This window comes from Carettochelys insculpta, chromosome 26 (assembly GCF_033958435.1).
Source record: "Carettochelys insculpta isolate YL-2023 chromosome 26, ASM3395843v1, whole genome shotgun sequence".
Taxonomy (NCBI): domain Eukaryota; kingdom Metazoa; phylum Chordata; order Testudines; family Carettochelyidae; genus Carettochelys; species Carettochelys insculpta.
In genome coordinates this window covers 8,409,766-8,425,287 of record NC_134162.1, presented here as the reverse complement: position 1 = coordinate 8,425,287, position 15,522 = coordinate 8,409,766, and the positions used below count along the sequence as shown (strand labels likewise).

At 46.0% G+C, this 15,522-nt stretch overlaps 1 protein-coding gene across 1 annotated transcript; it reads left to right on the top strand.

Annotated features, from left to right (window-relative positions):
* The first annotated feature begins 6,219 nt into the window (after positions 1-6,219).
* On the top strand, positions 6,220-14,214 carry PGC (progastricsin). Its single transcript, XM_074977268.1, has 9 exons — positions 6,220-6,275; positions 6,734-6,884; positions 7,292-7,409; positions 8,470-8,588; positions 9,439-9,638; positions 10,554-10,676; positions 11,353-11,500; positions 11,955-12,053; positions 13,888-14,214. The coding sequence occupies exons 1-9, from the start codon at positions 6,220-6,222 to the stop codon at positions 14,038-14,040; spliced, it is 1,167 nt and encodes a 388-aa protein (XP_074833369.1). The 3' UTR covers positions 14,041-14,214.
* Positions 14,215-15,522: the final 1,308 nt, after the last annotated feature.

Below are 15,522 nucleotides of genomic sequence, written 5' to 3'. Positions count from 1 at the left end.
TCTTTTACACCTCTGCTCCCACCCCAATTTTTTACACTTGCTGTCTGGTCACCTGACACACAAACTCATAAGTAGGTGAGCGTAAAGAAGCAAGTTTACCTCTTTGTTATACATTTCTGACCAGATTGTCAAAGTAGCAGAGACCTTAGACAACTAAATAAATCATCCAAAGTACAGGACTCAGGGCTGATGGGGGACTTCAACTATCCAGACAGCAGTAAGGCAAGTAACACAGAAGGGCCCAGATTGTCCAAATTCTATGGCTGTATTGGAGACAACTTTTTATGTCAGAAACTAAAGAAAGCTACTGAGCAGAGACTGTTCTAGATGTGATTTTAACAAATGGAGGAACTGATGGAGCATTTGAAAATGGAAGATAGCTTCAATAGTCATAAAATGGTAGAATTCCTGAGGGAGAATGAACAGTAAAACAGAGAAAACGAATTTCAAGAAGGCAGACTTTAGCAAACTCAGGAAGTTGGTAGGTAAGATCCCCATGGGAAGCAAGTCTAAGAAGAAAAACAATTGAAGATAGTTGGCAGTTTTTCAAAGGGACCTTATTAAAGGCACAAGAGCAAACTTCCACTGCATAGGAAAGACAGGGAGTATGGCAAGACCTCTCGAGGTTCCTTCCAGACCTATGAGTCTATGAAAATCTGCACTAAGTTTCAGGTGGAATAATGGGTACTGGACTGAACCGAAGATGGGTAAGACTCCTGCCATTTCCTTTAGGTGCTGAAATGGGAACTGAGCATCGTCCTTTTCTGTAAAATTAAAAATATGAAGTGTGACTGGTATTAATTCTAACTGTGGCAATGAGGGCCATGAGTGATACTTTAGGCACTTAATGGTTCAGTTGTTCAGACCAATGATCCATGAATGGTTTTATCTTTCCTGTAAGCCCAAACTGTAACTGGTCCTAGAAATACATGTGACCATGCCACCTGGTACTGGAATCCATCTTGAATCTAGTAATTTTCCATGGGGACGAGAAAACAAAATAGAGTTCCCACCTCAGGGGAAAGTCTATTTAAGGAATAGAAAGCAGTCAGGTCTTTGTCTTCAGCTGGCCTTTGAAACGGCCTTACCAACCCAAATAGATCACATGAAGAAACCAGGAAACAAGGAACTGTTGCGAAAGGGTGAAAGTAAAGCTGCCAGGCCCAGCTTAGAAAAAGATCAACTGGCCTAAGGTGAGAATAGCTGTTTGGAGTAAGAATTTGCATGTCACAAATATTTGTAGTGAATTAGAATTAGCAGTTGTCTTTTGTTTATTTTAGCTTTGTAACTTACTTTGGTCTGTCTGTTTTCATTTGCAGTCCCTTAAATTCTAATTTTTATATTTAATACAAACACTTCTGTTTATCAAGCCCAATGTAAATAAATTGGTACCCTGGTGGGGGGGCAACCACTGTTCATCTCTCTCTTTCACTGATAAAGAGGGCTGACTTTATGTGCCTTTTCTGTGTTTACATCGAGTAAGATGAATTTATTTGGGATTTTGGTCCCTTTTGGGGATGGGGTTTTCTGAGTACTATCAGAGGCCATATAGCCAAGCCCTTTCAAAGCTGAGCTGGTTTAGTGTCTGTGCTGCTCTGAAGTGGTGTGGTTGGGGGGTGTGGTGGGGGAACCACAGCTTCTGGCCCAGCAGGACAGGGTGGTGTGGAGGCTCAAAGGGCAGGAAGGGGGCTTCAGTGGCTTGATCAGCACACTGGAGGGACAACTCCAAGGGGATTTTTGTGATCCAGCCTGTAACATCCTAGTCTGTGTTTCTATCTGCATAAATATAAGGTTGGAACCTCAGGTAGTGTAACTCAACCTACGTGCATTAACTTCCATGGAGCTGTGGCACTTTACACCAGCTGAGGGTCTGGCCCTTGCATCTTTGCACACAAACGGAGCTGGGGAAGGGGAAACCTTATGTTTGAGGCACTGGATGGGGATACAGAACAACTGGTCTGTGGTTTCCTGATCTGCAGCAGACTTCATGTGTGAACTTTAGGGAACCACATCTTAAACCTGAATACCTTGAATTCACACTGAAGTCAATGAGAGGTACAGGTGCTCAGCGCCTTTCAGGATGTAACCCGTTGCTTATCAGGGCTTCTTCATTTAGCCTACTGTCAAATGAGGACCGGCCTCATGGAGGAGTGGAGAGACTTGACTTAATGTTTGCACAGCGCATTGGGATTATCAGCTGGAGAGCTACTGGAAAAACGTCAACTGCTATGGTGTGCCGGCTCCGCGCAGGCTGCTACCCACCAAAGTGTTTGATTTTCATGTTTGCATGCAGTTTGCACACACAAAACCTTAGAGGTGAAAACGGACAAATACAATTTTAGGAGTTGACTGAAGGTCATTTGAAAAACTCCCTCCAGGACTACAGAATTTCCAGATCTGAAGAAGTGGGTCTGTCCCACGAAAGCTCATCACCTAATAAATCATTTTGTTAGTCTTCGAAGTGCTACAGGATTGCCTTTTGGTTTTTGTGAAGACACAGACTAACACGGTGACCTCTCTCAGACTATTCCTCCAGAACAGTCACTCTGAGATGAGCCTGAATTGGGGGAAGGACTGTGGAGAGGAAAGTTTTAACCCATTTTGGGAGAAGTTGGCTTTGGACCTGAACTGGTAGCCTCACTCTATGACTCATCCTCAGTCCTCATGGGCTGGCTGTTTGTTCTAATGCGGAATCACAGGGCACGGCACAGTGCTTAATAGTTCCTGTCAGAGCTGGCACATCAGCTGTACAGAGCTTGCAGGCTAATTGGAGAGGTATTCCAGCAGAGAGGAAACACAGGGTGGAAAGATATATAACTTAGGTGTAGGATGTGCAGACAGAACATGACAATGAACATCCTTTTATCATCTTAATGCTGTGAAGACCTCGGTGCTTTTCAGTCTATAAATGTCAGGGCCCATGCATTTAGAGTGTAATTTTCCAAGCAGGTAAAAGGGTCTGAATGTCCAAACCCAGTGAAAGCCAGTAAGATGTGGACTCCTAATTCCATTACGTGCCTTTGAAAATATCAGCCTCAGCTGCGAACTCTATTCACCTTATCTGGGGTAAAGATTGCTCAGAGACAAGCATAACTATGGATGAAGGTGCCCCGATCATCCCAGGTGAGGCTACCATGTCTGCCACGCTTTACTGACAAGTCTGCCTTCGCAACATTGCATCCTCCCCCTAAAGGAACCTGAAGACCTGAGGGGAAACGTGCAGGTGTTATTAATACTTTGCACATACCAAGGGCTTTCATCTGTGGATCTCAAAGCTGAGATAATTCCCCCCTTCCCTGCAAACAGGTAAATATTTTACAGTGGGCAAAACCGGGGACAGAACATGGAATTGACTTGCCCGAGATTAGACTGTGAATCAGTAACAAAATGGGAAGCAGAGCTCTTCTGCTACTTTGGTGTGTTACACAAGTGCAGCCGAAAGCTGACTTTGGCTCTCTGATCACACTCCTTGAAGAGATGTAACATGGGCTGAAGGCACCAGGAACAGCCTGTTTATTTGTAACGTGATTGTTATGACCATGTTCTGAAGGTTTGATCTCACATGACTATAGTGGGGTTTCATATGTGATACAACTATAGACAGAAAGTCAGTATTTCTCATTCCCCGGACCTCCTCCATTCAGTCACTTCCCCACCATTTCCAGACATGTATCTAGAATCCTTTGCACAGACTCTCTTGCCTCATCACTGGAGACATCTGGGGAAGCTGGTTTAAGAGATGCACTAACTTGGTGTCTGAGCAGGACACAGCTGCAGCTGATAGTGGCATAGGGCAAACCTGCTTGAAGAAGAGAGATGGTTCATGAATTGCCCAGGTGAGCAGGCATTGTACTTATTTTCTTTCTACTTCTTGCTCTTCTCTTGACCAAACTTTTCCACTGAAAGTGTGCGTTAGGTATTAATGTATCTGACAAAGCGAGGCTTTGCCCACGAAAGCTTATGCTCCAAAAACTGTTAGTCTCTAAGGTGCCACAGGATTTCAAGTTGTTTTGGCGGTTACAGACTAACATGGCTATCCCTCTGAGACTTGCGTTAGGTGGGCATCCCAAGGGCTGCATTCACTTCAGCTAAGCTTATGTATCACTGGTCACGTTTTTGAATATCTGGGGAGTGCTGAGGTACTCTGGTGGCAGAGACCATCTTGGGGAAAAGATGCAAGTCAGCTCTTCAACATAAACAGAAATCCAATAGGTGACTGGAAGCTAGATGAATTCAGATGAGCAATAAGGTGCACGTGTCTGGAGGGCAATTAACAATTGGGACAATTTATCTGGGGAGGTAGTGGGATCTTCATTGCTCAAAATCTTCAAATCAAGACAGGATGTCTTTCTAAAAGGCCTACTATAGGTCAAACAGAATTTGTGGGATTGATGCAGGAATTATTGGATGACCCATCTATGGCTTGAGTTATGGTAGAGGTCAAACTAGATGCTCATAATGAACCCTTAAAAATCTGGCCATGGAAGATCCTAAGCATTTAGACGGGCAAGCTGAGAGAGGGAATGAAAGGAGATAGGAACAAATATGAGGGGAGTAAGAGATGAAAACAGCAAGCTACCACTTTGCTGTGCCTTGGATCACAGGGGTTTGCTGGAACCTATAACCTCCATACCTGGTGTTTACTGGTTCATAAGATCTCTCTCTCGCTCAAAAAAAAAATTCCTTGGATTTTTTCTTAAGCTAAACATACCTGGAAAGTGGAGGTGAACTGTTGCTACTGTTTATTCAGTTAGTGACTGATAAGTTTTGTCCAGGTATCCACTCAAAGAAAAGTTATCTATTTGCTTGCACTGAATAATAGGGGACTGATAAGAAAAATTTCTAAAACTGCCTTTAATAACATCACTTGGCTTAAGATGTGTTAAATTAACCCCCCTTCATGCTGAGAGTATGCACACCTATTTATACCAGATTAAAAGAACAAAACCCAAAAAACCAAAACCAAAAAAAAACAACCATTCTTGTACCACCTTAAAGACTAACAATTCTATTTATTAGGTAATGAGCTTTCATGGGTAAGACTCACTTCAGATTTGACATTAACAATGCAAGGAAACCCAAGACAAGATATTATTCCTGATGCTCGTATATCTGTCTGGATACACCTAGGCACCCAAGTATAACTAAATTTCAAAATCACATGTACACGAAAAGCATTGCACAGCCAATTGCATATGTCAGTCACCTTAGCTGAATGTGAAATCAGAGGACTGACTTTGGGTTGGCTTTCTAGTTTGGAAGCACATACTTTGCATGGCATTGTGGGATTGCCTTGGAAGACTGACTAAGAGGCTGTAAAGTATGGCCCATGTTGCTTCTAACTTATTTTAACCTTGTTTAGACAAATCAGGATCCAGACCAGCAGAAGTCAAAGATGTTTCTTCTATTGCATTTTGAATCTGGAAACTTCAGCACCAAAGTACATACCCCTATCCCTACTTCAGGTAAACAAGTAACTTCATGAGCAAATGACAGAAGTAGGTTGTTAGCCTATATATAAACCAACCCCTGGACGAAGACATGACACATACTTTACACAAAATTTACAGTAACACTATACAATGGTATTTTGCTTTACACATTTTAAAAGCTGCAGGAGCTAAATACTCGGATTGAGGTGTAAGCCAGGCTGAAACGCCATTGACTTCAGTAACGTTTAAACCAGACTCCCTTTGGTGTGAATGAGAACAGAATTCAACCCACAGCATGGGCAAGTACTAAATATTTAAAACCCTAGTGAAGGTCCTCATAAATAAAATCCGTTTTGCTCCATTCTATAAACAAAACCCCACCATCCTATGGCTGTTTTGTTGTCCGAAAGAAACTTTGGAATGAGATGAATAAAAATAACCGAGTCTTTGACTCCCTGATCACTGCAATTTTCTTCCTAATCTACCACCAAGTTTGCTTCCCCTTACCAGATCTGAATGGTCTCATGTTACTGTAATCAGCAATACTTGCTTTTGCTGGAGGGTCAGTGGAGCTGAAAGGACTTTCTCAGCACATTTAAGACGAGAAAACACACAAAAGTTTTGACCTTGGGTGAAAGTAGTGATATTGGAAACTGAAGTGTAAACAGGCAGGGCACCATGGGACACTGCCCCAGATATAAAAGTTGGAAAGGTAGACTTCAACTCACTTTCGCTGTGGTGTCCAACAAGTCCTTATAGGAGCTGACTGGGGGAGGAACACGGCACTATGAAGTGGTTCATCCTGGCTCTGGTTTGCCTCCAACTCTCAGAAGGGCTTGTGAGGTGAGTATCTCAGTATCTTAGAGGCTACGGTGGTGATTGTGTTTGGCATCTCTCACTAATGAGCCAACTAGCTGGAGCAACGCATGAGTATGCAGCAAAGCCACACCTGGCTTTATGGCTAGCAGACTGGGTCATGTTAGAACTCACTCTTAAAGAGTCATGGTAACTAATGCTATGTTAGTGATGACCAGGATTTTTTGCCAGTGAGAGCAAACTCTACAATTAACCATCAGCTCCTGACATGATGCTAACACAACATTCCGTCTGCAGTAAGTGCTAGGTCTTGGCTAACCGTTAGTTACCACAACTCCTCAATCCCTAATTCGTTCTTTAAAAAGCCTGAAGGGTGTCAACATAACTGCCCAGAGGGGGACCCAAGTTCAGGGTTCCTAGGTGGACAACTGCTTGACAGATGAACAATTTCCCTGCTGAGTCCCTAGCCTCTTCATTCTGTGCAGAGTGATGCTCAAGAAATGCAAGTCTATCCGAGAGGTAATGAAGGAAAAGGGAGTGTTGGTGGAATACCTGAAGCATCACAAAGCAGACCCAGCCCTCAAGTACCGCTTCAACCAGTTCAATGTTGCTGATGAACCAATGGCATATATGGATGTAAGTAGTCATCTCTTTCTTTCTTCACAAATCACTCTCAAGCTCTCTTCCATGAGCCCTATCATCACAGCATACATTGTCTTTAATGGACATTGCTCATATCAAAGACATCCGCAACTTGCAAGATCGTTGGCAGGCTTCTTGTTACCTTTCAGGTTCACTTGGCCAAGGAGCTCCCATTTTGCTTTCCCTGTATGAGTGCTCAGCCGTCTGTCACCATTCTAAAGAGACAGGACATTGATCTAATTTGGGGATTACTGTCTGGGTCTCCAGCATGTACAAGGGACCAAAGTAATTCCTGGTGTAACTCTCTGGGTGCGTGGGAACTTACACCACAGTTCAGTCCTGCTCACTGTCCTCTCTGAGAGAGCCTCTATTGAAATTCATATTGAAATATTTCTTTCTAGGCATCCTACTATGGGGAGATCAGCATTGGAACCCCGCCCCAGAACTTCCTGGTCCTCTTTGACACTGGCTCGTCCAACTTGTGGGTGCCCTCTACATATTGCCAGAGCGAGGCTTGCAGTGAGTAATCCATCCTGGCCAGTTGTTAAACAATTTGCTCCAAGGTAATTAGAGCCTGCAGTTAATGCACAGAGACATGTCCTCAGGACAGCTCGATTTCCTGAGAAACTGAATTAATACAGAACTTTCATTAGCCTGATAGCCACAGCCAAGTGGATTTGGAAGGCTGATCTGCAAATAATAGCCCCTATAATGAATGACTGGCCTGTCTTTTGAGCCTTTACCAAATGATTACAACACATTTTCCAGATATCAATGAGACTGACCTGGAACTTCCTGGGAGCTCAGGAAGCATTTCTAGCTGCAGTGTACAGATGGGTAACCAGAGGGATGGAGCCCAAAATAGGATGCAGGAGTCAGGGCTTCCACATCAGCTCCTCAGACCTGGGAATCATCTTCAGGATTCTGCTCTCTACCTCCCATCCTCTATTTCTGCAACCATTGAATATGTGAATACATATTTAAATGCCCTGCAAGCTTGCGTCATGCTTTCCCTATGGGACAGTTAAGCTGGGCTGGCTCTAGGTCAATTACAGGTTGCACCTCCCAAAACGGGTTTTCTGAGACCTGGGCCAGGAGGCTATTTGTTGGACGGCTGGTTGCTGGGTACCCTGCTGCGTGGAAGCCCAGTGATGAGGGGTGGTCATGTGCAGGGGAGCCTGGCAGGGCTTCTGTCCCTGGGGCTGGTGCCTGTGGGGCTGAAGCTGCATCCAGCAGCCTGGAAAGGGCTGGATCCTGCACTCTTGGGATTAAGGCTGGGGCTGCAGCTGGCTTCTGTCAGCCTGTCCATGCCTGGGGCTGGTGGCTGGTGCCAGTATCAGCCCAGCAGGGGCCAGGGCAGACGTAAGGGGGCTGCTGGGGCTGGAGGTGGGGGGCCTGGAGGCAGGGGGGCCAGCAGGGTAAGGAGCCACTGGCAGGGAGGGGCAGCAGACTGGTGGGGGCTGGAGGCAGGGGACATCCATTCATCTGGCAAATTCCCTCGTTAGTGGCCAGTCAGGTCCTGAGGGTGCTGGATGAGGGAGGTGCAACCTGTAGTGGTACAATTCCATTCTGTTTCTAGGCAACCATGCAAAATTCAGCCCCAGCCAGTCCTCCACCTACTCAACCAATGGGCAGACCTTCTCCTTGCAGTATGGCAGTGGCAGTCTCAGCGGGTTTTTCGGCTATGACACCGTGACAGTGTTATTTCCGCGACATGACAATGTATCGAGCGAGTGACTCTAGAGATGCCTAAGCACCAGTAGGATCTTCCCGGCAAAAGCCAACTGACTCAGGCCCCTGGAGCCTGCCTGCCTTCTCTCATTGGAGTTGTTCTGGTGTGAGTGAGAGGCAAACAGGTCCCAGGCAATGTTCCCTCATTGTTTCAATTGATGTGAGGATTTTTTTCCGGGCATGTGAGGAATAAATTTTGTTACTTGCACCCAGGCTTGTGCTAATGTGCGCCCCAAGGAGAAGAACAACCTAGCCATTGGTGCTCTGCTAATCAGCTGGGTGGCATTGGGATCTCTTTGGAGTGGTTGCCCAAGTGTTCAGCTTACAGGGGACACTGGTCCCGGGGTGTATTGTGGCTATTAATCCAAGGCCTTTCTTAGTTGCTTGGTTCTCGCGGGAGTCACCATTGAGGATGCTTCCCCTCATCTTTAGGGCTGTTCTTGCTCCCTGTGCCACCCTCACTAGTGGGAAGGGTGACAAAGGGACCCTTAAAGGGCCACTCAGTCATATGACAGCCAAGAGGTATTCTGCCTGTCCACACCTCAAAGGCTGCATTAGCGAGAGGGTGGCTGAGGTAAGGCCTTGTATTAAATCAGCTTCTGTTGGGGAGGGAGAGAAGTGTTCAGCCTATCCAAAGCTCTCGTGTAGCTCAAAAGCGTGTCTCTTTCACCAACAGACGTTGGTCAAGTAAAAGAGATCCCCTCACCCACCTTTTCTCTCTCTCATCCCAGGAGTGCCACAGCTACACCACAGCTGCAAACAGGCTGCAACCATGACCCTTTCCCCCACTACCCCGCTCTTCCCCCCTGCTCTTTAGCTCCAGAACATCGTAGTCACGCATCAGGAGTTCGGCCTGAGTGAGAATGAGCCCGGCACCAACTTTCTTTATGCTGAGTTTGACGGCATTCTGGGGATGGCTTACCCCAGCCTGTCAGTAGGAGGTGCTACCACCGTTTTGCAAGGGATGCTGCAGGAAAACCTGCTTTCTCAGCCAATCTTCAGTTTCTATCTGAGCAGGTAACAGAGTGATCAATGGATCCATTGCTCCTACTACTTATTTTGGTGCCAAGAAATAAAGTCAGTCCACACTTCAAAGAGCTCACACTGGCTCTGTCTCTCCATGTTTACTCCTGTGTCTCACTGTGCTCCCTGCTTTGACTTTGCTTATCTTTCTTCCCTCTGTTTGTCTCTGCCTCTACTCTTCACTTTCTCTCTCTGTCTCCTTTCTCTTCTCACAGGTAATGTTATCAGCTGTAGAAATGCTAGACGAGGACGTCACCCCTTTTGATGTAACCAGTGTCGTTTGTGTTAGCTTGCTTGGTTTTGCTTTTTCTGGGGCTGCCTTCCACCACCTCACTAGGTAACACATTCCAGTGCTTCACCAATCACCTGGTGAAATAGTTTTTCATAAGATCCAATCTACACCTCTCCTTCTGTAAATTCGGACCACTGTGCCTTGTTCTGCCAGCCCTCACCACTGAGAACAATTTCTCTCCATCCTCTTTAGAGCCCCCCTTCAGGAAGTTGAAGGCTGCTATCAAATTACCCCTCACTCATCGCTTCTGCAAAATAAATAAGACCAAATTCTTCAGCCTCTCCTTGTAGGTTGTGTGCTCCAGCTCCCTAAACATTTTGGTTGCCCTCCGCTGGACCCTCTCCAGTGCATCCACAAACCCTTCTATACTGGAGGGCTCAGAACTGGACACAATACTCCAGATGTGGCCTCACCAGTGCCGAATAGAGGGGAATAATAACTTCTCTAGATCTGCCGGAAACACTCCTTCTAAGGCACCCCAATATGCCATTAGCCTTCCTGTCCTTTTAAGTCTGGAGAGCCACTGAGAGTCTCTCCTCCCATGGGATATACAGCATCATCGTTAGATCAGTCGGAGATTCCTGTGTGTCGCCAACCCTTTGCTTTTGTACTCCCAGCCAGTCCAGCTCTCAGTATGGAGGGGAGGTCATTTTTGGAGGCGTGGACAGCAACCTTTATTCTGGGCAGATCTACTGGGCTCCCGTCTCTGAAGAGCTGTATTGGCAGATCGCCATTGATGAGTGAGTTGAGTGTGTGATCCCAGATTTAGAGTCATGCATTGTCTGTGGTGGGCCTATGCAATTGAACATGCGGGGCCCTATGGTTGGATCTGACCCTGTCACAACTCAGGAGGGGGTCTTTATGGTCCTCAATATAAAGCTCATTGATGCTGCTGCAGGGGAGCTGGCAGCCTCTGTGGGACACTGGGCAAGATGTGGGGGGGGAGACTGGCTCTGGAAGGGGTGGGGCCTCAGGCAGAAGGGGCGGGTCTGAGGGCAGCCAGCACTCAGTGCATGCCTGGAGTGCAATGTCTGCAGCCCAGGGCCCCTTTGGATTACTGGACCCCAGAACAGTTGTCTGCTTTGCTCCCATCTCCTCTTGTCAGTTGGCCTGTGCTCCCACCAGCAAGGAAAACTCATGGTCTAGAGGTTTAAAACAAGGAGTGGAATTCTGCCCTTACTGGGATTCATATTCCCCCCACTGAGCTCAGTGGGATTGCAGCGACGGGGTTGGGAGGCATAAGGCCTAACTTGGCCCAAGAGCCAGGTCTGGAGCCTGGCAGGCTGGCATTGCTTTGTACGGATCCTTAAGCCATGAGTGTGCACAGGAAGCCTCTCATGCTCATCTCAGTGTGCAGCAGAGATAGAGCATCGCACGTTTGCACCATGAGCCCTGCGGCACGTATCTCCTCGCTAGGTTCTCTATCAGTGGACAGGCAACAGGCTGGTGCAGCCAGGGCTGCCAGGCCATTGTGGACACAGGAACCGCTCTCCTTACCATCCCTCAACAGCTCATGGATGACTTCCTGCAGGACGTAGGTGCTCAGGAGAATGAATATGGCGAGGTAGGTGGAACGAATGAACTGCAAAGTTGCTGGTGGTCTCTGTATGCCAGTGCTTTTTAACCATTGGGCCTGCTGGCTGCTTGTGGCCCAATCAGCACATAGCTGTGGCCCATGTGACTTCCTCCAGGCCAGTTGGGTAGTATATATATTGTGAGAGCTGCCTATGGGGCCCATAATGGAAGAGAGGTTGAGAATCACTGCTCTGTGCTCTCGGCATGCAAGGAACCGAGGAGCACAGCGCATTGGGACTGGTGGGGCTGAGTATGGGCCTCCAATGCCTGGATGCTGCAGGAGGAATAAGACTGATAATCAGCTTTTCTGTGTGTTGAAAGTGTTCAGTGCGCTGCACAGGCTGGGGGACCTCCTTGTGGTCAGTGCTCGGGGGTCCCTCCTTGAGTCCCAGCTCTCTGCTAGTTCAGGCTGCTGATGTGTGACATTGCCTTTTCTTTTGCAGTACGTGGTCGACTGCAGCAGTGTCCAGAACTTGCCCACCATCTCCTTCACCATCAATGGAGTTTCATTTCCCCTGCCCCCTTCAGCCTACATCCTCAGCGTACGTATTATGGGCTTGCACAGGGAAAAGCTCCTCTGACAACTTTTCATCATCTGATCTGCACAGGGGAGAGCCAGGGTTCTTAGTCAGTGGTGGGATTGGGTGGAAATATTTCTTATGCTGCATGAGTGCAGTGCAATGCAAATTGCATAGCAGGATGCAAAGCAAATGAGCAGTATCATGCTCTACAATGCAATTCAGAACGGTACAACACACCACAGTATAGACCAGTGTTCCTTAGCCTTTTTTATAAAGTACCCCGTTTCAAAAAAAAAAAAAAATTATAAGAACCCACAGACTTCCCTCGCGTGCACCTAAGAGTATGGCTACCACCGATTGAGAAACCTGGTGCTAAAGTAATCTGAGGTCTTGAAACGAGTACCAGTCAAACTTTCCTTACCGCTGTATCCTTTTCAGGAATCAGATTTGTTTTGCGTATCATCTAATTACACTTCACTTAAAAACTACTTACAAAAACATCCCAGCAGACAGCTCCTGAAAACTTACTGACTTTCTACCATCTTATTAGCAAATATATGCATTGGAGTAGAAATAGTGTACTTATGACATTTCATTGTAAGGCATATGAAGCAGTAGAAACAAGTCATTATCTGAATGAACTTTTAGATTGTACTGACTTTAGTAGTGTTTTTTTATGGAGCCTGTGGTAAAACTAGGCAAATATCTAGATGAGTTGATGTATCCTGTGAAAGACCTCGGTGTACCCCTGGTTGAGAAACACTGACAAAGACTAATGTAGCACAACATAATATACAACAGTGCAATGTGAAGCAGTCTAGCACAATGCAAGGATTCTATTACCTTGCAGTGTAAGTACATTATAATGCAAGCCAATAGAATAAAATTTTATGCAGTACAATGTAACTTTGCTGAGCATAGCATTCTTCACATAATGACTGCATTCAGAATAATTTTACATGAGTGAGTAATAGAAGAGGGAGAAAAAAAGAAAGTAGTAGGCACAGGCAAAAGACAAAAGGAGTGTTTCCAGCTGAGATTGGGTGTGAGATGGAGAATCAGTTAGTTCCAGACCACAGGACTTGGAGCTGCAAAGAATGGGTGAAACAGCAGAAAAAGGATAAAAGATTTTTGCACCTGATCTTCAGCTGGTGTAAACTAGCATAGAGGCACGGAATGCAATAGAGAATCTGACTCTTTGTTTATATGAATTAGACATTTTTATACAGTAATGGTAAGTGTGGTATAAAAACATAGAGAGTTGCAGTATTGCTCCTCTCAAAAATCATTTGTTAAACTGAAAATACCATGGAATTTGTTTACAAGTCCTAATCTCCTTAAATCCATACAGTTGCTTCTTATTTGCTTTTGGATTTCTGAGCCTTTAAGACACATTTGTGGTCCAATCAAATAATAGCATAGAGAGCCAACTTGTAACATTTGCGGACAGCACCAAGCTGGGAGGGTTTGCAAGTGCTTTGGAGGTTAGGATTATAATTCAACAGATCATCTCTGCTCCTGTGTTTGGCATATGCCTAGTCCTCAGTAGGTGCTGTGACAATATAGTAAACAAATCAAAGGTGAGGCTGATAGAGCATTTTACAGGTAAGGGGGGCAGGTCAGAGCTGGTTCCTGCGATGAAGGTGGCAATGGAGCTGTGTGAGTTGCAGCTACCTATTGTATTCTGCAGCTGCCTGTTTCTGCCTGTAATTCAGCCCAGAGGGGGCTGAACGTAAGGGGTATTTGCACAGGTTTGGATGCAATTTCCTCTGTTTGCCCTACTGAGTACCTTGTGCTGCTGCTGTCCCTACCCTTCACAGCTTTGCTCATCAGGTCCTACCTTCTTGTTTCACAGAACAATGGCTACTGCTCTGTCGGGGTTGAGCCGACGTACCTGCCCTCCCAGAACGGGCAGCCCCTCTGGATCCTGGGCGACGTCTTCCTCAGGCAGTACTACTCTGTCTATGATATGGGCGACAACAGGATTGGGTTTGCCTCCGTTGCCTAGACCTCCTGAACATCGCTTGAGCCGGGCTGGGCAGCTTGTGTCTTTTATCCATACACTCCTGTTCCTTTCAATCCCTGTGGGCCGAATCCTCTGCACTAACTTTTCTCTGGGCTCTCTTTTTCCTTCCTTTCAATTAGTAGTAACCTGTGCTTCAGTCAATCATTAAAATCAATATCTGCATCCATGACTGTCATGCTGTTGTGTGAGAGAAGAGTGTCTTGCTACAATGTTCAGGGTCTACCCGTAGCGGCCCAGATAACAGCAGTCACACGGACACCACAGCACATACCACAAAGAGTTTTCAGGAGGTTATTGAGGTCTCTATAGACTCAGTCTCCCCATGCTGCAGGGTCTCCTTCCTTTCCCTTTCCCACCCTGCCTCAATGTACAGCGTTAGGCTGCAGAAGGAAAAAGCAGTCATGTAGCACTTTAAAGACTAACAAAACAATTTCTTAGGTGATGAGCTTTTGTGGGACAGACCCACCTCTTCAGGTCTATAGCCTTACCAGAACAGACTCAATACATAAAGCACAGAGGTCCAAAAATTGTTACCAAGGTTGACAATCAGAGAAATTGTTATCAAGGCTGGCAGATCAGATAGAAGAGCAGGAAGAGTGGGGTGAGGAGTGGGGAAGTTAAGTGTTAGGTCAAACATCAAAGTATGTAAAAGAGTCCTTGTAACGGGTCAGGTAATTGCTGTCTCTGTTCAAACCACGTGTTAATGTGTCCAATTTGAATATGCATATTAGTTCCAAACATTGTCTCTGTAGACAGTTGTTAAAGTCTCTTTTCTCCAGGACACAAACTCTCAGGTCTTTAACAGAATGGCCATTCCAATATTTGCCCCACTATTGGCTAGAGGAGGGAGACTCCTCTATCAGCTTCTTACCAAGGGGCCACTCCCCGAGAGCAAAGCGTTTCAGCACATACTAAAATCCTGTTGGGGTCCGCGTTCAGGCATGTGCTTAAATACCAGAAGAATGAGGTCCCAATGCAGAATCGCCCTGCAAATGGCTTGTGTGGCACTCTCGACTGCCTGTTCATTCACTGGTTGCTCAGTAGCCAATGGGAATGTCTGTGACTTTTTACAAATACTCCTGAATAATCACGAGCGGTTCATGAACATTGCACTAACGGTGACTAAATATTTGAGCATGTGCATGAATTTTCCTGACTCATTGGTGTATATTTGCAAATAACTGGGGGAGCAGAGCAGGGACAGAGCCACATGACTTGAATCCAGATTTGAACTGCCCCATAGTTTGGCGGTATTGGGACCTACCCCAATATGCAACCCTATCGCTAGGTGTTGCCATGTCTGGCTTTTGTCCTATAGGACAAATAGAGAAGGGGTAGCTGTAGGGTAGGTAATGCCTTATGTAAGGTACCTTATATTCATGGTGATATGAATGCTGCTATATTGCTTTCTAGGAGGCTAGTAGTTAAGCTAACAGTAAGAGAGAAGAGGTGGGTGAGGTACAG

What these genes read in the sequence shown, in the direction of transcription:
- PGC (XM_074977268.1), top strand. Translation starts at nt 6,220, where the DNA reads ATGAAGTGGTTCATCCTGGCTCTGGTTTGCCTCCAACTCTCAGAAGGG. An exon ending in TGGCAGATCGCCATTGATGA is followed by an intron (nt 10,677 to 11,352) that starts GTGAGTTGAGTG and finishes TCTCCTCGCTAG; the next exon opens with GTTCTCTATCAGTGGACAGG. An exon ending in AGGAGAATGAATATGGCGAG is followed by an intron (nt 11,501 to 11,954) that starts GTAGGTGGAACG and finishes TTTCTTTTGCAG; the next exon opens with TACGTGGTCGACTGCAGCAG.